Here is a 21,356-nt window from a genome sequence, read left to right as displayed (position 1 = left end):
CCTGAGCTATCTGGATCCCCAGCAGAGGCCTGACTGACACACAAACACACACACCAGTGGAGGCTGGTGGGAGTAGCTATAGGAGGATGGGTTGATTGTAATGGCTGGGACGGAGTCAAACGTGGTTTCCATATGTTTGATGTGTTTGACTCTGTTCCATCTATTCCATTCCAGCCATTACAATGAAACCATCCTCCTATAGCTCTTCCCACCAGCCTTTTCTGACACACACAATGACACACACACTGGCGCTTGAGTTGACTACTGAAGTGTGGTGTGTTGGTTTAGTAACTACTAAACTGTGCTGTGTAGTGATATTAGTGTAGTGGAAGATACTAAACCCAGAGCACAAGCATCACAACCACACAACAACAGAAGGGTATGGTAGGTTGAGAAAGGTGTGGTCAGTTCAGAACGGTGGGGTCAGTTAAGAAGGGTGTGACCTTAAACCCCAATGACGTTGTTAATGAGAGATTCAATACTGGGGGGTGTGATGTCACGTGGTGAGGACAGGAGAAGAGGACAGGAGGAGAGGACAGGAGGATAGAGGACAGGAGGATAGAGGACAGGAGGAGAGGACAGGAGGATAGAGGACAGGAGGTTAGAGGACAGGAGGATAGAGGACAGGAGGATAGAGGACAGGAGGATGGAGGACAGGAGGTTAGAGGACAGGAGGATAGAGGACAGGAGGAGAGGACAGGAGGAGAGGACAGGAGAATAGAGGACAGGAGGAGAGGACAGGAGGTTAGAGGACAGGAGGATAGAGGACAGGAGGATAGAGGACAGGAGGATAGAGGACAGGAGGATAGAGGACAGGAGGTTAGAGGACAGGAGGATAGAGGACAGGAGGATGGAGGACAGGAGGATAGAGGACAGGAGAATAGAAGACAGGAGGAGAGGACAGGAGAATAGAAGACAGGAGGAGAGAGGACAGGAGAATAGAGGACAGGAGAATAGAGGACAGGAGGATAGAGGACAGGAGGATAGAGGACAGGAGGATAGAAGACAGGAGGAGAGGACAGGAGAATAGAGGACAGGAGGATAGAGGACAGGAGAATAGAGGACATGAGAATAGAGGACAGGAGGATAGAGGACAGGAGGATAGAGGACAGGAGAATAGAGGACAGGAGGATAGAGGACAGGAGAATAGAGGACAGGAGAATAGAGGACAGGAGGATAGAGGACAGGAGGATAGAGGACAGGAGGATAGAGGACAGGAGAATAGAGGACAGGAGGATAGAGGACAGGAGGATAGAGGACAGGAGGATAGAGGACAGGAGGATAGAGGACAGGAGAATAGAGGACAGGAGAATAGAGGACAGGAGGATAGAGGACAGGAGAATAGAACACAGGAGAATAGAGGACAGGAGGATAGAGAACAGGAGAATAGAGGACAGGAGAATAGAGGACAGGAGAATAGAGGACAGGAGAATAGAGGACAGGAGGATAGAGGACAGGAGAATGGAGGACAGGAGAATAGAGGACAGGAGGATAGAGGACAGGAGGATAGAGGACAGGAGAATAGAGGACAGGAGGATAGAGGACAGGAGAATAGAGGACAGGAGAATAGAGGACAGGAGGATAGAGGACAGGAGGATAGAGGACAGGAGGATAGAGGACAGGAGGATAGAGGACAGGAGGATAGAGGACAGGAGGATAGAGGACAGGAGGATAGAGGACAGGAGAATAGAGGACAGGAGAATAGAGGACAGGAGGATAGAGGACAGGAGAATAGAACACAGGAGAATAGAACACAGGAGAATAGAGAACAGGAGAATAGAGGACAGGAGAATAGAGGACAGGAGAATAGAGGACAGGAGAATAGAGGACAGGAGGATAGAGGACAGGAGAATGGAGGACAGGAGAATAGAGGACAGGAGAATAGAGGACAGGAGAATAGAGGACAGGAGAATAGAGGACAGGAGGATAGAGGACAGGAGGATAGAGGACAGGAGGATAGAGGACAGGAGGATAGAGGACAGGAGAATAGAGGACAGGAGGATAGAGGACAGGAGAATAGAGGACAGGAGAATAGAGGACAGGAGGATAGAGGACAGGAGGATAGAGGACAGGAGAATAGAGGACAGGAGGATAGAGGACAGGAGGATAGAGGACAGGAGGATAGAGGACAGGAGGATAGAGGACAGGAGAATGGAGGACAGGAGGATAGAGGACAGGAGGATAGAGGACAGGAAGATAGAGGACAGGAAGATAGAGGACAGGAGGATAGAGGACAGGAGGATAGAAGACAGGAGGAGAGGACAGGAGAACAGAGGATAGGAGGATAGAGGACAGGAGAATAGAGGACAGGAGAATAGAGGACAGGAGGATAGAGGACAGGAGGATAGAGGACAGGAGAATAGAGGACAGGAGGATAGAGGACAGGAGGATAGAGGACAGGAGGATAGAGGACAGGAGGATAGAGGACAGGAGAATAGAAGACAGGAGGAGAGGACAGGAGAATAGAGGACAGGAGGATAGAGGACAGGAGAATAGAGGACAGGAGAATAGAGGACAGGAGGATAGAGGACAGGAGGATAGAGGACAGGAGAATAGAGGACAGGAGGAGAGGACAGGAGGATAGAGGACAGGAGGATAGAGGACAGGGGATAGAGGACAGGAGGATAGAGGACAGGAGGATAGAGGACAGGAGAATAGAGGACAGGAGGAGAGGACAGGAGGATAGAGGACAGGAGGATAGAGGACAGGAGGATAGAGGACAGGGGATAGAGGACAGGAGGATAGAGGAGAGGAGGATAGAGGACAGGAGGATAGAGGACAGGAGGATAGAGGACAGGAGGATAGAGGACAGGAGGAGAGGACAGGAGGATAGAGGACAGGAGGATGGAGGACAGGAGGTTAGAGGACAGGAGGATAGAGGACAGGAGGTTAGAGGACAGGAGGAGAGGACAGGGGGATAGAGGACAGGAGGATAGAGGACAGGAGGATAGAGGACAGGAGGAGAGGACAGGAGGTTAGAGGGTAAAACATCACACTACAGAGCCAAACAACAAGACGAGATGTATTGGACAGTTTCTGTCAGTCCAGTTTTTCTGGATCAGTCCACGGTCCACTGTCAGGCGTCTTCTCCTTAGGCCAGTAGGTGGTAGAAAAACATGGGCTTGTTAAATGCCAAGTCCCCAGGTTAAAATAAAATGTTAGTCCACTGGTAGAGTAATCAATCGCTCCTGTCCTTCTCTCTTCAACTCACACTGTAGATGTTCATATGCTTTTCTCCATTAGAGAACATTTAGGTGCCTCCTCTCTCAGACGTTATAATAAATTCTCTCCTCTCCTCCTCTCTCAGACGTTATAATACATGTTCTCTCCTCTCCTCCTCTCTCAGACTTTATAATACATGTTCTCTCCTCTCCTCCTCTCTCAGACGTTATAATAAATTCTCTCCTCTCCTCCTCTCTCAGACGTTATAATACATGTTCTCTCCTCTCCTCCTCTCTCAGACTTTATAATACATGTTCTCTCCTCTCCTCCTCTCTCAGACGTTATAATAAATTCTCTCCTCTCCTCCTCTCTCAGACGTTATAATACATGTTCTCTCCTCTCCTCCTCTCTCAGACTTTATAATACATGTTCTCTCCTCTCCTCCTCTCTCAGACGTTATAATAAATTCTCTCCTCTCCTCCTCTCTCAGACGTTATAATACATGTTCTCTCCTCTTCTCCTCTCTCAGACGTTATAATAAATTCTCTCCTCTCCTCCTCTCTCAGACGTTATAATAAATTCTCTCCTCTCCTCCTCTCTCAGACGTTATAATACATGTTCTCTCCTCTTCTCCTCTCTCAGACGTTATAATAAATTCTCTCCTCTCCTCCTCTCTCAGACTTTATAATACATGTTCTCTCCTCTCCTCCTCTCTCAGACTTTATAATACATGTTCTCTCCTCTCCTCCTCTCTCAGACGTTATAATAAATTCTCTCCTCTCCTCCTCTCTCAGACTTTATAATACATGTTCTCTCCTCTCCTCCTCTCTCAGACTTTGTAATAAATGTTTGCTGGGCTCTGCGGAGGCATCTCCTGTACGATATAAACAGGGTGTCCGTAGTCACCGCTCACTTTCTCGTAGTGAGGGCAGTAGTTATTCTCTGTCCGCAGCGGGATGATGATGTCACTGGGTTCCGTCCCGGCTGTGCCCCCGCTGCCAGGCAGCTTGTTCTGATTGGACAGCGTGCTGAGTGACAGGGCAGAAGGGTGGGTCTGAGCGTGAGAGTGCTTCCGGGATCTCTTCCTCATCTTGATGAGCAGGATGACGAGGAAGAGGATGAGGAGGAGGAAGATGATGCAGCCGGCTCCGATGGCTGAGAACACAGCGACCTTTGACCCCAGGATGCCGTCACTGCTGCTGGAGCCTCCTGACCTGTTGTCCTGGTTTATAGAGTCTGGAGGAGGGAGGGGGGGAGAGAAAGAGGGAGGGGGGGAAAGAAAGAGTGAGTTTGTACAATACGACCCATTGTGCATTCAGATACAGAAATGTATATGATTATTGTTTTATAGCTTAACGAAATGACGATGAATTCTTCATATTTCTTTATGGTGATTGACAAGCGCTATTGATGTCATCTAATTTAATTAGTTTAATCGAGATGACCCTGTAATGTAATCTGTGGTTAAGAGCCAACATCACTCAGATTAATAGGACTGATACAGACGAGGCAATAGCCAAGTCTACAGAAAGGTGTTTCGGGGAGAGGCCCGGAGATAGGCCAGGGAGAAGGTCAGGTGAGAGGTCAGGGGAGAGGTCAGGGGAGAGGTCAGGGGAGAGGCCCGGGGAGAGGCCAGGGGAGAGGTCAGGGGAGAGGTCAGGGGAGAGGTCAGGGGAGAGGCCCGGGGAGAGGCCAGGGGAGAGGCCAGGGGAGAGGTCAGGGGAGAGATCAGGGGAGAGGTCAGGGGAGAGGTCAGGTGAGAGGTCAGGGGAGAGGCCCAGGGACAGGCCAGGGGAGAGGTCAGGGGAGAGGCCAGGGGAGAGGCCAGGTGAGAGGCCAGGGGAGAGGCCCGGATATAGGCCAGGGGAGAGGTCAGGGGAGAGGTCAGGGGAGAGGTCAGGGGAGAGGCCCAGGGACAGGCCAGGGGAGAGGTCAGGGGAGAGGCCAGGGGAGAGGTCAGGGGAGAGGTCAGGGGAGAGGTCAGGGGAGAGGTCAGGGGAGAGGTCAGGGGACGGGCCAGGGAACAGGCCAGGGAACAGGCCAGGGGGGAGGCCAGGGGGGAGGCCAGGGGAGATATGCACATCTGACTCTGTTTCATTTCTTTGTGTAGGGGGGTGAGAGGGGGTGAGAGGGGGTGAGAGGGGGGTGGGAAGGACGGTTACTGGAAAAAAGAGTGACTAGCTCCTCAAGTGACTGAAATCGGAGCAGAATCAAATCTGTTTCCCATGTATATCAGCAGCTGTTGCCAGAAATCTCTCTCAGTCACTCCCTATCCACACTTCTCTCTCTCCTTCTCTCTCTACCTTCTCTCTCTCCTTCTCTCTCTACCTTCTCTCTCTACCTTCTCTCTCTCCTTCTCTCTCTCCCTGTCCATGACCCGCACCCCACACTTTTCATGGGTTCTATATTCTTTAGGTTCTATTTGTTCTGTAAGGTTCAGCTGGGCTCCGTCAGGTTGTAATGGGGTTAGGGTTGTTATCTCACCCGTGTTGCCTGGCTCTCCTGCTCCAGGCAGCTGGTTGTCCTCGGGACTAGGACTGAAGTCTCCTCTGTTGTCCTTCTCTCTCTCTGGTTCCTCCGGTAATACAGGGTCTGGTAGAACAGTGTTGGGGTCTGACACATAGGACACCGTGATAAATAACTCTGTATGATAGTGATACACAGAGACTCACATGCACGTACACGCACAAGCGTGCACACACATATGCACACAAGAGTGAACACAGACACCCTCTCAGCAGTCTAGGGGACAGAACACACTGACATGGCAGAATGAGGTTAAGAAAATTATATATTAGGTTTTTATTGTTATTCATTATTCATATCTGTAAAAGGCCATAATATGTCTTATTTATACTGATGGTTTTAACATTACTGCTGAGTAGAGGAGAGTAGAGGAGAGAAGAGGAGAAGAGAGGAAAAGAGAAGTGAAGAAGAGAAGAGGAGGGGAGGAGCGGAGAGGAGAGGAGAGGAGAGAAGTGAAGAAGAGAAGAGAAGAGAAGAGAGGAGAGGAGAGGAGAGGAGAGGAGAGAAGTGAAGAAGAGAAGAGAAGAGAAGAGAGGAGAGGAGAGGAGAGGAGAGGAGAGGAGAGGAGAGGAGAGGAGAGGAGAGGAGAAGAGAGGAGAGATGTTTGAGGTTATATCAGCTCTAAGGATAATAGTGTTTGTAGAGGGAACAGTTGGTTTATATCTCTAACTGTTGTAGAGGGAACAGTTGGTTTATATCTCTAACTGTTGTAGAGGGAACAGTTGGTTTATATCTCTAACTGTTGTAGAGGGAACAGTTGGTTTATCAATCTGTTGTAGAGGGAACAGTTGGTTTATATCTCTAACTGTTGTAGAGGAAACAGTTGGTTTATCAATCTGTTGCAGAGGGAACAGTTGGTTTATATCTCTAACTGTTGTAGAGGGAACAGTTGGTTTATATCTCTAACTGTTGTAGAGGGAACAGTTGGTTTATCAATCTGTTGTAGAGGGAACAGTTGGTTTATATCTCTAACTGTTGTAGAGGGAACAGTTGGTTTATATCTCTAACTGTTGTAGAGGGAACAGTTGGTTTATCAATCTGTTGTAGAGGGAACAGTTGGTTTATCAATCTGTTGTAGAGGGAACAGTTGGTTTATATCTCTAACTGTTGTAGAGGGAACAGTTGGTTTATCAATCTGTTGTAGAGGGAACAGTTGGTTTATATCTCTAACTGTTGTAGAGGGAACAGTTGGTTTATATCTCTAACTGTTGTAGAGGGAACAGTTGGTTTATCAATCTGTTGTAGAGGGAACAGTTGGTTTATATCTCTAACTGTTGTAGAGGAAACAGTTGGTTTATCAATCTGTTGTAGAGGGAACAGTTGGTTTATATCTCTAACTGTTGTAGAGGGAACAGTTGGTTTATATCTCTAACTGTTGTAGAGGGAACAGTTGGTTTATATCTCTAACTGTTGTAGAGGGAACAGTTGGTTTATATCTCTAACTGTTGTAGAGGGAACAGTTGGTTTATATCTCTAACTGTTGTAGAGGGAACAGTTGGTTTATCAATCTGTTGTAGAGGGAACAGTTGGTTTATCAATCTGTTGTAGAGGGAACAGTTGGTTTATATCTCTAACTGTTGTAGAGGGAACAGTTGGTTTATATCTCTAACTGTTGTAGAGGAAACAGTTGGTTTATATCTCTAACTGTTGTAGAGGGAACAGTTGGTTTATCAATCTGTTGTAGAGGGAACAGTTGGTTTATATCTCTAACTGTTGCAGAGGGAACAGTTGGTTTATATCTCTAACTGTTGTAGAGGGAACAGTTGGTTTATATCTCTAACTGTTGTAGAGGGAACAGTTGGTTTATCAATCTGTTGTAGAGGGAACAGTTGGTTTATATCTCTAACTGTTGTAGAGGAAACAGTTGGTTTATCAATCTGTTGTAGAGGGAACAGTTGGTTTATATCTCTAACTGTTGTAGAGGGAACAGTTGGTTTATATCTCTAACTGTTGTAGAGGGAACAGTTGGTTTATATCTCTAACTGTTGTAGAGGGAACAGTTGGTTTATCAATCTGTTGTAGAGGGAACAGTTGGTTTATATCTCTAACTGTTGTAGAGGGAACAGTTGGTTTATCAATCTGTTGTAGAGGGAACAGTTGGTTTATCAATCTGTTGTAGAGGGAACAGTTGGTTTATATCTCTAACTGTTGTAGAGGGAACAGTTGGTTTATATCTCTAACTGTTGTAGAGGGAACAGTTGGTTTATCAATCTGTTGTAGAGGGAACAGTTGGTTTATCAATCTGTTGTAGAGGGAACAGTTGGTTTATATCTCTAACTGTTGTAGAGGGAACAGTTGGTTTATCAATCTGTTGTAGAGGGAACAGTTGGTTTATCAATCTGTTGTAGAGGGAACAGTTGGTTTATATCTCTAACTGTTGTAGAGGGAACAGTTTGTTTATATCTCTAACTGTTGTAGAGGGAACAGTTGGTTTATATCTCTAACTGTTGTAGAGGGAACAGTTTGTTTATATCTCTAACTGTTGTAGAGGGAACAGTTTGTTTATATCTCTAACTGTTGTAGAGGGAACAGTTGGTTTATCAATCTGTTGCAGAGGGAACAGTTGGTTTATATCTCTAACTGTTGTAGAGGGAACAGTTGGTTTATATCTCTAACTGTTGTATAGGGAACAGTTGGTTTATCAATCTGTTGTAGAGGGAACAGTTGGTTTATATCTCTAACTGTTGTAGAGGGAACAGTTGGTTTATATCTCTAACTGTTGTAGAGGGAACAGTTGGTTTATCAATCTGTTGTAGAGGGAACAGTTGGTTTATCAATCTGTTGTAGAGGGAACAGTTGGTTTATATCTCTAACTGTTGTAGAGGGAACAGTTGGTTTATATCTCTAACTGTTGTAGAGGGAACAGTTGGTTTATATCTCTAACTGTTGTAGAGGGAACAGTTGGTTTATCAATCTGTTGTAGAGGGAACAGTTGGTTTATCAATCTGTTGTAGAGGGAACAGTTGGTTTATATCTCTAACTGTTGTAGAGGGAACAGTTGGTTTATCAATCTGTTGTAGAGGGAACAGTTGGTTTATATCTCAATCTGTTGTAGAGGGAACAGTTGGTTTATATCTCTAACTGTTGTAGAGGGAACAGTTGGTTTATATCTCTAACTGTTGTAGAGGGAACAGTTGGTTTATCAATCTGTTGTAGAGGGAACAGTTGGTTTATCAATCTGTTGTAGAGGGAACAGTTGGTTTATATCTCTAACTGTTGTAGAGGGAACAGTTGGTTTATCAATCTGTTGTAGAGGGAACAGTTGGTTTATATCTCTAACTGTTGTAGAGGGAACAGTTGGTTTATATCTCTAACTGTTGTAGAGGGAACAGTTGGTTTATATCTCTAACTGTTGTAGAGGGAACAGTTGGTTTATCAATCTGTTGTAGAGGGAACAGTTGGTTTATATCTCTAACTGTTGTAGAGGGAACAGTTGGTTTATATCTCTAACTGTTGTAGAGGGAACAGTTGGTTTATATCTCTAACTGTTGTAGAGGGAACAGTTGGTTTATATCTCTAACTGTTGTAGAGGGAACAGTTGGTTTATATCTCTAACTGTTGTAGAGGGAACAGTTGGTTTATATCTCTAACTGTTGTAGAGGGAACAGTTGGTTTATATCTCAATCTGTTGTAGAGGGAACAGTTGGTTTATATCTCTAACTGTTGTAGAGGGAACAGTTGGTTTATATCTCTAACTGTTGTAGAGGGAACAGTTGGTTTATATCTCTAACTGTTGTAGAGGGAACAGTTGGTTTATATCTCTAACTGTTGTAGAGGAAACAGTTGGTTTATATCTCTAACTGTTGTAGAGGGAACAGTTGGTTTATCAATCTGTTGTAGAGGGAACAGTTGGTTTATCAATCTGTTGTAGAGGGAACAGTTGGTTTATCAATCTGTTGTAGAGGGAACAGTTGGTTTATATCTCTAACTGTTGTAGAGGAAACAGTTGGTTTATCAATCTGTTGTAGAGGGAACAGTTGGTTTATATCTCTAACTGTTGTAGAGGGAACAGTTGGTTTATATCTCTAACTGTTGTAGAGGGAACAGTTGGTTTATATCTCTAACTGTTGTAGAGGGAACAGTTGGTTTATATCTCTAACTGTTGTAGAGGGAACAGTTGGTTTATATCTCTAACTGTTGTAGAGGGAACAGTTGGTTTATCAATCTGTTGTAGAGGGAACAGTTGGTTTATATCTCTAACTGTTGTAGAGGGAACAGTTGGTTTATCAATCTGTTGTAGAGGGAACAGTTGGTTTATATCTCTAACTGTTGTAGAGGGAACAGTTGGTTTATCAATCTGTTGTAGAGGGAACAGTTGGTTTATATCTCTAACTGTTGTAGAGGGAACAGTTGGTTTATCAATCTGTTGTAGAGGGAACAGTTGGTTTATATCTCTAACTGTTGTAGAGGGAACAGTTGGTTTATCAATCTGTTGTAGAGGGAACAGTTGGTTTATCAATCTGTTGTAGAGGGAACAGTTGGTTTATATCTCTAACTGTTGTAGAGGGAACAGTTGGTTTATATCTCTAACTGTTGTAGAGGGAACAGTTGGTTTATCAATCTGTTGTAGAGGGAACAGTTGGTTTATCAATCTGTTGTAGAGGGAACAGTTGGTTTATATCTCTAACTGTTGTAGAGGGAACAGTTGGTTTATATCTCTAACTGTTGTAGAGGGAACAGTTGGTTTATATCTCTAACTGTTGTAGAGGGAACAGTTGGTTTATATCTCTAACTGTTGTAGAGGGAACAGTTGGTTTATCAATCTGTTGTAGAGGGAACAGTTGGTTTATCAATCTGTTGTAGAGGGAACAGTTGGTTTATATCTCTAACTGTTGTAGAGGGAACAGTTGGTTTCCAGCAGTAGTGTAATTACGGTTTCCAGCAGTAGTGTAATTACGGTTTCCAGCAGTAGTGTAACTACGGTTTCCAGCAGTAGTGTAACTACGGTTTCCAGCAGTGGTGTAACTACAGTTTCCAGCAGTAGTGTAACTACGGTTTCCAGCAGTGGTGTAACTACGGTTTCCAGCAGTGGTGTAACTACAGTTTCCAGCAGTAGTGTAACTACGGTTTCCAGCAGTAGTTCAACTACGGTTTCCAGCAGTAGTGTAATTACGGTTTCCAGCAGTAGTGTAACTACGGTTTCCAGCAGTAGTATAATTACGGTTTCCAGCAGTAGTGTAATTACGGTTTCCAGCAGTAGTGTAATTACGGTTTCCAGCAGTAGTGTAACTACGGTTTCCAGCAGTAGTATAATTACGGTTTCCAGCAGTAGTGTAATTACGGTTTCCAGCAGTAGTATAATTACGGTTTCCAGCAGTAGTATAATTACGGTTTCCAGCAGTAGTGTAACTACGGTTTCCAGCAGTAGTGTAATTACGGTTTCCAGCAGTAGTTCAACTACGGTTTCCAGCAGTAGTGTAACTACGGTTTCCAGCAGTAGTCAGCGCTACTTTGTTATGTTTTGACTGATTCATAATATACTGTATGTGTTATAGTCTATGAGAGGCTACAGACGATCTGATTTGCTCAGTGCTGATCCTCAAGTGAAGTGGCGTTTGGTGGACTAAGCACGTGCAGTAAGGTGTTCTCTCTCGTCTAGGGACCCACTTCAACTCTGAATATGCTGACATTTAGCTCCCTTCGCAAGACGGACGATACGAAAGTCCACCAGCAGGAGGTTGTGTGTGTGTGTGTGTGTGAGTGAGTGTTTATGTGTGTGTGTGTGTGTGTGTGTGTTTGTGTGCGTGTTTGTGTATGTGTGCTGTTTTAAATATTCACAGTGAGAGATTATATGAATAATGTATGATGGTATTTGCATGCTAAGATGCTAAGGACCGTCCTGTGTCAGAATGGAGGATACAGCGAAGTCACTGTGACCATGTACACCAATACAGTTATCCTCAAGGTTACACATTGATTCACACTGTTAGGGCACTGGGGTTTTACATAGACGTGAAGAACTGGGCTGCATTGAAGGTGTGTGCCAGGCCTAAACTCAGTTAGTGTCTACAGTACTGCAAATAAAACTTTGAGGAAGGGAGAATGTTTAATGTGTACACATATAGGAGAGTTTAGAGTGCAACACATGGAGAAACACATTCGTGTACCGTTTGTTGTCAGATATATCAATTAATGAAGGCGTTTCTTTGTTTACCTTGTCCGACCTTCATGATAACTTTCATGGCCCTGGTCTTACAGACTCCTCCCTCTCTGTTCTCCAGGCCTTCGACTGAACCATTGGACGTGGCTGGAAGAGAGAGAGAGAGAGATAGGGAGAGCGAGAGAGAAATCAAAACAGGAACATTTTACATCTGGCAAGAAGTTAATATGGAAATTATCTCAACAACAAAAAATGTCCCCATGTGTGCTACCTATATCCCCCCAATAGATTCCCCATACTTTAACAATGACAGCTTCTCTATCCCAGAGCGGGAGATCAACCATTTCCAGGACCAGGGACATGTCTGTAGCGACCTAAATGCCAGAACTGGACAAGAACCTGACACTCTCAGCACACAGGGGGACAAACACCTACCTGGACATGACAGTATTCCCTCCCAAATATGCCCCCTAGACACAACTATGACAAAACAACCCAAAAAATGGGTCACAACTCCTGCAGCTCTGTTGCACACTGGGTCTGTAAATGGTAGTCTACGGTAGGCTTTGAGGCGACTCCTACGGTAGGTACATCTACAGCTCATCACTTGGCAGTAGTACTATAGATTACTTTATCACTGACCTCAACCCAGTCTCTCAGAGTGTTCACAGTGAGCCCCTAACACCCCTATCAGATCACAGCAAAATCACAGTCTACCTGAACAGAGCAATACTCAATCATGAGGCATCAAAGCCAAAGGAACTGCACAATATTAACATATGCTATAGATGGAAGGAAAGTAGTGTGGAAACCTACCATAAAACAATTAGGCAACAACAAATTCAATCCCTTTTAGACAAAAAAGGACAAAACATTTCCTGGACAAAACATTTCACTGTAACAGTGAAGGTTTCAACTTGGCAGTAGAAACCTAAACAGTATATTTGACCTCTCAGCTTCCCTATCAAATCAAAAAATTTGCAGACAACCTAATAAAATTAACAACATTGACAAATGGTTTGATGAAGAATGCAAAAACCTAAGAAAGAAATTGAGAAACCTATCCAACCAAAAACATAGAGACCCAGAAAACCTGAGCCTAACGCCTTCACTATATTGAGTCACTAAAACAATACAGAAATACACTACGGAAAACGAAGGAAGAGCATGTCAGAAATCAGCTCAATGTAATTGAAGAATCCATAGAATCAAACCACTTCTGGGAAAATTGGAACACACTAACAACCACACAAAGAGTTATCTATCCAAAACAGAGATGTGTGGTTAACCTGTTTGGGCTGCAGGGGCAGTATTGAGTAGCCTGGATAAAAGGTGCCCATTTCAAACGGCCTCGTACTCAATTCTTGCTCGTACAATATGCATATTATTATTACTATTGGATAGAAAACACTCTCTAGTTTCTAAAACCGTTTGAATTATATCTGTGAGTAAAACAGAACTCATTTTGCAGCAAACTTCCTGACAGGAAGTGGAAAATCTGAAATCGAGGCTCTGTTCTAGGGCCTGCCTATAAATGTGCTTGATATATATTAGTATACATGCACTTCATACGCCTTCCACTAGATGTCAACAGGCAGTGAGAGAAGAAATGGAGTGTATAACATGATCTGAGGTCGAATAAAAGCTCTTGGCATGACGTGACCACAATTTCCTGTTTTCTGGAACGCGCGAGAAGGGACCTGGTATTGCCTTCTGTAAAGCTGTCGTTATAGACGACTAATATCTCCGGCTTTGATTTTATTTGATAAATGTGACAATATCATCGTAAAGTATGTTTTTTCAATATAGTTTTATTAGATTATTGAATTTTTTTCGGGACGTTAGGCGTGTTGCTTTGTCTGCGTTTGTTCACGAAGGAGAGCTTCGCGCCACTTTGCTAGCTTTCCGTGCTAATTGGCTGGAGAAGAGGACATTCTAAAACCTAACAACGATTGTTCCCGACAAAGGACCCCTTGTACAACATTCTGATGGAAGATCATCTGGAGAAGGATCCATTTTATGATGCTATTTCATATATCTGTCGAACATGTGAACTAGTAGTTTGCGCCCAGATTTTGGGCACTCTCTCGCTATAACTAAGCTGGATGCCGTAATGAAGTTATTTTTTAGAATTCTAACACGCCGATTGCATTAAGAACTAGTGTATTTATCATTTCCTATACAACATGTATTTTTTAGTAACGTTTATGAATAGTTATATGGTCAGAATAGTTGAGTGTCATAAAAATATCTGCACATTCTGGGAAAAAGGTGCTACGTTAGCACAATGTATAACCACTGATTTCAGCTCTAAATATGCACATTTTCGAACAAAACATAAGCGTATGTATAACCTGATGTTATAGGACTGTCATCTGATGAAGCTTATCAAGGTTAGTCAAAAATTATATATCTTTTGCTGGTTTGTTACGATAGCTAACTTTTGCTGCTGGTAAATGGCTTGTGTTTCTGGCTATTGTGTTAAGCTAATATAATGCTATATTGTGTTTTCGCTGTAAAACACTTAAGAAATCAGAAATATTGGCTGGAATCACAAGATGCTTGTCTTTCATTTGCTGTATACCATGTATTTTTCAGAAATGTTTTATGATGAGTATTTAGGTATTTCACGTTGGTGTCTGTAATTACTCTGGCTGCTTCGGTGCTATTTGTGACGGTAACTGTGATGGTAGCTGCAATGTAAAACTGATTTATACCTCAAATATGCACATTTTTCGAACAAAACATAGATTTATTGTATAACATGTTATAAGACTGTCATCTGATGAAGTTGTTTCTTGGTTAGTTTGGTTGGTTATTGGTTAGTTAGGTTGGTTTTGTGCATGCTACCTGTGCTGTGAAACATGTCTGTCCTTTTTTGTATTTGGTGGTGAACATAAATATACGTGGTGTTTTCGCTGTAAAACATTTAAAAAATCGGACATGTTGTCTGGATTCACAAGATGTTTATCTTTCATTTGCTGTATTGGACTTGTTAATGTGTGAAAGTTAAATATTTCTAAAAAATATATTTTGAATTTCGCGCCCTGCACTTGAGCTGGCTGTTGTCATAAGTGTACCGACATCGGGCTTGCACCCCAAAGAAGTTAAACCACTTCTCCAATATTTTATGATCTATAACAAAAGAACAAACAGCAAAAACATATACATGATCAATTAGAAATCTTATAATCATCTATTAAAGACTACCAGAACTGTCACGACTTCCGCTGAAGTTGGTCCCTCTCCTTGTTAGGGCGGCGTTCGGTGGTCGACGTCACCGGCCTTCTAGCCACCGCCGATCCACTTTTCATTTTCCATTTGTTCTGTCTTTGTCTTTCACACCTGGCTTCACTCAACCAATGACAAGTTTATTATTTAACCCTCTGTTCCCCATGTTGTGTTTGTGAGTGATTGCTCATTGTAATTCGGTCCGTGTTTGTGGGCTATCATTGTTGCCTTGTATATTTGTATTTTTTGAGTAAAGTACTTTAATCACTCATATCTGCTGTCCTGCGCCTGACTCCCTACACCAGCCACACCTAGGACCGCTACAAGAACCCACTGGATTCTCCAATTACATTGAATGAACTACAGGACAAAATACAAACCCTCCAACCCAAAAAGGATTGTGGTGTTGATGGTATCCTCAATGAAATTATAGAATATAGAGACCACAAATTCCAATTGGCTAAACTTTAACTCTTTAACATCATCCTCAGCTCTGGCATCTTTTCCAATATTTGGAACTAAGGACTGATCACCTCAATCCACAAAAGTGGAGACAAATTTGACCCCAATAACTACCGTGGGATATGCGTCAACAGCAACCTTGGGAAAATCCTCTGCATTAATATTAACAGCAGACGTGTACATTTCCTCAGTGAAAACAATGTACTGAGCAAATGTCAAATTGACTTTTTTCTAAATTACTGTTCCCCCTGCACACCCTAATTGACAAACAAACAAACCAAAACAAAGGAAATGTCTTCTCATGCTTTGTTGACTTCCAAAAAGTTTATGACTCAATTTGGCATGAGGGTCTGCTACACAAATTGATGGAAAGTGGTGGGAAAAAAACATACGACATCATAAAATCCATGTACACAAACAACAAGTATACGATTAAATTTAGCAAAAAACACACATTTCTTTACACAGGGCCGTCGTGTGAGACAGGGATGCAGCTTAAGCCCCACCATCTCAACATATATATCAAGAAATTGGCGAGGACACTAGAACAGGCCTCACCCTACTAGAATCTGAAGTTAAATAACTACTGTTTACTGATGATCTGGTGCTTCTGTCCCCAACCAAGGAGGGCCTACAGCAGCACCTAGATCTTCTGCACAGATTCTGTCAGACCTGGGCCCTGACATTAAATCTCAGTAAGAAAAGAATAATGGTGTTCCAAAAAAGGTCCAGTTGCCAGGACCACAAATATAAATTCAATCTAGACACTGTTGCCCTAGAGCACACAAACAAAATGATACATACCTCGGCCTAAACATCAACGCCACAGGTAACTTCCGCCTTCTATGCCATCAAAAGGAACATAAAATTTGACATACCAATTAGGATCTGGCTAAAAATACTTGAATCAGTTATAGAAAACAATTAACCTTTATGCTTGTGAGGTCCTGGGTCCGCTCACCAACCAAGAATTTCACAAAATGGAAAAAACACCAAATTGAGACTGCATGCAGAATTATGTAAAAATATCCTCCGTGTACGTAGAACACCAAATAATGCATGCAGAGCAGAAGTAGGCCGAAACCCGCTAATTATCAAAATCCAGAAAAGAGACGTTAAATTCTACAACCACCTAAAAGGGAGTGATTCCCAAACCTTCCATAACAAAGCCATCACCTACAGAGAGATTAACGTGGAGAAGAGTCCCTTAAACTTTGTGTAGTCTTAACATTCTGTATACTCCCCTTGTCACAAGGGTAAAAAATTATCCGCCTTCACTAAACCCCTAAAATAAAGCAGCTTAATTGAATTTTAAACCCCAAATCTATTTTGCATGAAGAAACAACCGGTCATTCCACACAAACTTAGAAAGACTGCATTTAATCAGTGGACACCTCTCGTTTTTTTTTTTTTTATCCCATTTTTCTCCCCAATTTTCGTGGTATCCAATCGCTAGTAATTACTACCTTGTCTCATCGCTACAACTCCCGTACGGGCTCGGGAGAGATGAAAGTCGAAAGCCATGCGTCCTCCGAAGCACAACCCAACCAGCCGTACTGCTTCTTAACACAGCGCGCCTCCAACCCGGAAGCCAGCCGCACCAATGTGTCGGAGGAAACACCGTGTACCTGGCCCCCTTGGTTAGCGCGCACTGCGCCCGGCCCGCCACAGGAGTCGCTGGAGCGCGATGAGACAAGGATATCCCTACCGGCCAAACCCTCCCTCCCCCGGACGACGCTATGCCAATTGTGCGTCGCCCCACGGACCTCCCGGTCGCGGCCGGCTGCGACAGAGCCTGGGCGCGAACCCAGAGACTCTGGTGGCGCAGTTAGCACTGCGATGCAGTGCCCTAGACCACTGCGCCACCCGGGAGGCCCTCTCTCGGTTTGTTTTACAACACATCTGTCATAATTGTTTTCTTTACTGAAGTAAAGGTTTATTATTATTATTATTATTGCTTAAGGTACTGCATAGGTGTAAAAACATTTTTTGCAAGAGATAGCACTTGTATAGCCTAAGAAAGTAGCCGAAATGTGCAGAAAGTAGTTTTGAATACATTTTATTGAAGGGAAACAATAAGTCTTGAACTTAATTGGCAACATAGCAATATATTCTTATATACAGTTGTGGCCAAAAGTTTTGAGAATGACAAATATTAATTTCCACAAAGTTTGCTGCTTCAGTGTCCTTAGATATTTTTGTCAGATATTACTATTGTCACAATTCCAATAGTGGTGATGAAGGAGTCAGTCGCAGAGAGCAGGGTAGTGAGTAGCAAGTGGATTTAATATTCCAAAAAGATATATAACGAGATGGCTACGCCACACATCCAAGGGCGCGTCAAGTACAACAGGACAAAATCCAACAGGACAAAATCCACAGGGAACAGACACCACAAGAAAATACGACACCACAAACAGAATAACAAGCCTGCACAAAAGTCGGCGGGCCAACTGGGTTTAAAGAGCACACAATGAACCTAAACACAAAACAGGTGCAACAAATCAGACAAAACTAAATGACACAGGAAAGGGGATCGGTGGCAGCTAGTAGGCCGGAGACGACGACCGCCGAGCGCCGCCCGAACGGGAAGAGGCACCATCTTCGGCGGGATTCGTAACAACTATGGAATACTGAAGTATAATTACAAGCATTTCATAAGTGTCAAAGGCTTTTATTGACAATTACATGAAGTTGATGCAAAGAGTCAATATTTGCAGTGTTGACCCTTCTTTTTCAAGACCTCTGCAATCCTCCCTGGCATGCTGTCAATTAACTTCTGGGCCACATCCTGACTGATGACAGCCCATTCTTGCATAATCAATGCTTGGAGTATGTCAGAATTTGTGGGTTTTTGTTTGTCCACCCGCCTCTTGAGGATTGACCACAAGTTCGCAATGGGATTAAGGTCTGGGGAGTTTCCTGGCCATGGACCCAAAATATCGATGTTTTGTTCCCCGAGCCACTTAGTTATCACTTTTGCCTTATGGCAAGGTGCTCCATCATGCTGGAAAAGGCATTGTTCGTCACCAAACTGTTCCTGGATGGTTGGGAGAAGTTGCTCTCGGAGGATGTGTTAGTACCATTCTTTATTCATGGCTGTGTTCTTAGGCAAAATTGTGAGTGAGCCCACTCCCTTGGCTGAGAAGCAACCCCCACACATGAATGGTCTCAGGATGCTTTACTGTTGGCATGACACAGGACTGATGGTAGCGCTCACCTTGTCTTCTCCGGACAAGCTTTTTTCCGGATACCCCAAACATTCGGAAAGGGGATTCATCAGATAAAATTACTTTACCCCAGTCCTCAGCAGTTCAATCCCTGTACCTTTTGCAGAATATCAGTCTGTCCCTGATGTTTTTCCTGGAGAGAGTTGGCTTCTTTGTTACCCTTCTTGACACCAGGCCATCCTCCAAAAGTCTTCGGCTCACTGTACGTGCAGATGCATTCACACCTGCCTGCCGCCATTCCTGAGCAAGCTCTGTACTGGTGGTGCCCCAATCTCGCAGCTGAATCAACTTTAGGAGACGATCCTGGCCCTTGCTGGACTTTCTTGGGCGCCCTGAAGCCTTCTTCACAACAATTGAACCGCTCTCCTTGAAGTTCTTGATGATCCGATAAATGGTTGATTTAGGTGCAATCTTACTGGCAGCAATATCCTTGCCTGTAAAGCCCTTTTTGTGCAAAGCAATGATGACGGCACGTGTTTCCTTGCAGGTAACCATGGTTGACAAAGGAATAACAATGATTCCAAGCACCATCCTCATTTTGAAGCTTCCAGTCTGTTATTCGAACTCAATCAGCATGACTAAGTGATCTCCAGCCTTGTCCTCGTCAACACTCACACCTGTGTTAATGAGAGAATCACCATGATGTCAGCTGGTCCTTTTGTGGCAGGGCTGAAATGCAGTGTAAATGTTTTTTGGGATTCAGTTCATTTGCATGGCAAAGAGGGACTTTTCAATTAATTGCAATTCATCTGATCACTCTTCATAACATTCTGGAGTATATGCAAATTGCCATCATACAAACTGAGGCAGCAGACATTGTGAAAATTTATATTTGAGTCATTCTCAAAACTTTTGGCTACGAATGTACTGTACAATGAGGAATTCAACTACAAAATACTAATCTTCTCCAAAAAAATTTACCCCTTGCCCCCACCCACAAAGTGTATAAACAACAACAATAAATAAGAATAAAATGAGATAATAGATACAATTCAAAAATGTGAAGAACATAAATCAATCAACTCTAATTAGCACATGTAGGACAGTATGAAAGTGTGTGTGCATGGACTTTACAGATGTATTTCTCACATGTGCAGCACATAGTATTTGTTTTACAGTCCTTCTTTGGGGGGCAGAATAGGAATCTCCTCCTCTTGCCTGCCCCAGCTGCAGCCTCAGGTGGATCAGGACAAGATACACAAGTGCTGTAGAGGCTGCTGTGTGGGGGAGGCTCTCCCTTTGAATGTGTGGGGTTACAAGTGCCTTTCCCAGCTGCTCCAGGAACACCCTCCTCTTGTTCCACTTATCAGGCATCCAGGTAGTGTCGATCTTGTTCCATATCACAAAGGCATTGTATGAGGACACATCAATGATGTTATGGAAGATGACCAGGGGCCAGTGGGCAGTCATCCTCCTGCAGCTGTAAGTTCCAATCACCTTGTCCAGGTTGTCCACGCCTCCTTTGTTGTGATTGTAATCCACGATGATGTCTGGTTTCCTGTCCTCACGATCTCTGATCTCAGCCGTTTTGTGCAGTGTGCTCAGGAGGACCACGTTCTTGTTCCTCTTTGGGAGGTAAGAAACTAGAGTGGTGGTGAGGTTGAAGGCAAACTTTGATGAGAAGGCCTCGCTCCTGCTTGTTGCGAGGAGTGCAGGGGAGAGCTCAGGCTTGTTCTTTCTAACTGTGCCAACCATGGTGATCTTCCTCTTCAGGAGCTGCTGGCTGAGTTCAATCAGTAGCACACATCATCTACATTTCTCATTGTGTGTGTCTTTGTGGTTTTTGTGGTGTGTAAATTATTTTATAACTGCCGGGTCAAAAATGACCCAAAGACAATCTTTGTACCCTGGAAACATGAACATGATGTTTCACTTTTTCTAATGTTGGGGTCATTTTGTGGTCATTTTGGGGTCATGTTGGGGTCACTCTCGGGAAAGTCATCAAATTTCAACATGAAAAAATATAATTCAGGGGGGTTCTGCTGTTTAACATAGTGGCGGGTCATTGTTTTTACCCTTAAGACAACACAAGGGTTAAGCAAGCTGGTCCTGGGGCTCTCTTCACAAACACAAACAGACCCCCAGGACAGCAACACGATTAGACCCAACCAAATCATGAGAATACATAAAGATAATTACTTGACACATTGGAAAGAATTAACAAAAAAACAGAGCAAACTAGAATGCGATTTGGCCCTAAACAGAGAGTACACAGTGGCAGAATACCTGACCACTGTGACTGACCCACATTAATATTGCCTTGCTATTGCCTTGCTATTGAGAAAGGCAGCCGAAGGCAGACCTGCACACTGCCCACAAAATGAGGTGGAAACTGAACAGCACTTCCTAACCTCCTGCCAAATGTATGACCATATTAGAGACACATATTTCCCTCAGATTACACAGACCCACAAAGAATTCGAAAACAAATCACATTTTGATAAACTCCCATATCTACTGGGTGAAATACCAGTGTGCCATCACAGCAAGATGCAAGATGTGTGACCTGTTGCCACAAGAAAAGGACAACCAGTGAAGCACAAACATAATTGCAAATACAACCCATATTTATTTATTTTCGCTTTTGTACTTTAACTATTTGTACATAATATGACATTTGAAATGTCTTTATTCTTTTGGAACTT

The 21,356-nt window shown here is 43.5% G+C and overlaps 1 protein-coding gene across 1 annotated transcript in view; it reads right to left on the bottom strand.

Annotated features, from left to right (window-relative positions):
* Nucleotides 1–2,900: 2,900 nt before the first annotated feature.
* Nucleotides 2,901–21,356, bottom strand: part of LOC129858696 (ephrin-B1-like) — a 153,135-nt gene continuing 134,679 nt past the window's right edge. The window contains exons 3-5 of the mRNA XM_055928023.1: nucleotides 11,843–11,935; nucleotides 5,647–5,775; nucleotides 2,901–4,398 (exon numbers count right to left, since the gene is read on the bottom strand). Coding sequence (XP_055783998.1) covers nucleotides 3,992–4,398; nucleotides 5,647–5,775; nucleotides 11,843–11,935 — 629 coding nt within the window. The 3' untranslated portion in view covers nucleotides 2,901–3,991. The remainder of the gene's footprint in view (nucleotides 4,399–5,646; nucleotides 5,776–11,842; nucleotides 11,936–21,356) is intronic.

The sequence above is a fragment of the Salvelinus fontinalis genome, chromosome 6 (assembly GCF_029448725.1).
Source record: "Salvelinus fontinalis isolate EN_2023a chromosome 6, ASM2944872v1, whole genome shotgun sequence".
In the NCBI taxonomy this organism is placed as follows: Eukaryota; Metazoa; Chordata; class Actinopteri; order Salmoniformes; family Salmonidae; genus Salvelinus; species Salvelinus fontinalis.
This window is presented reverse-complemented; position numbering and strand designations above follow the sequence as displayed.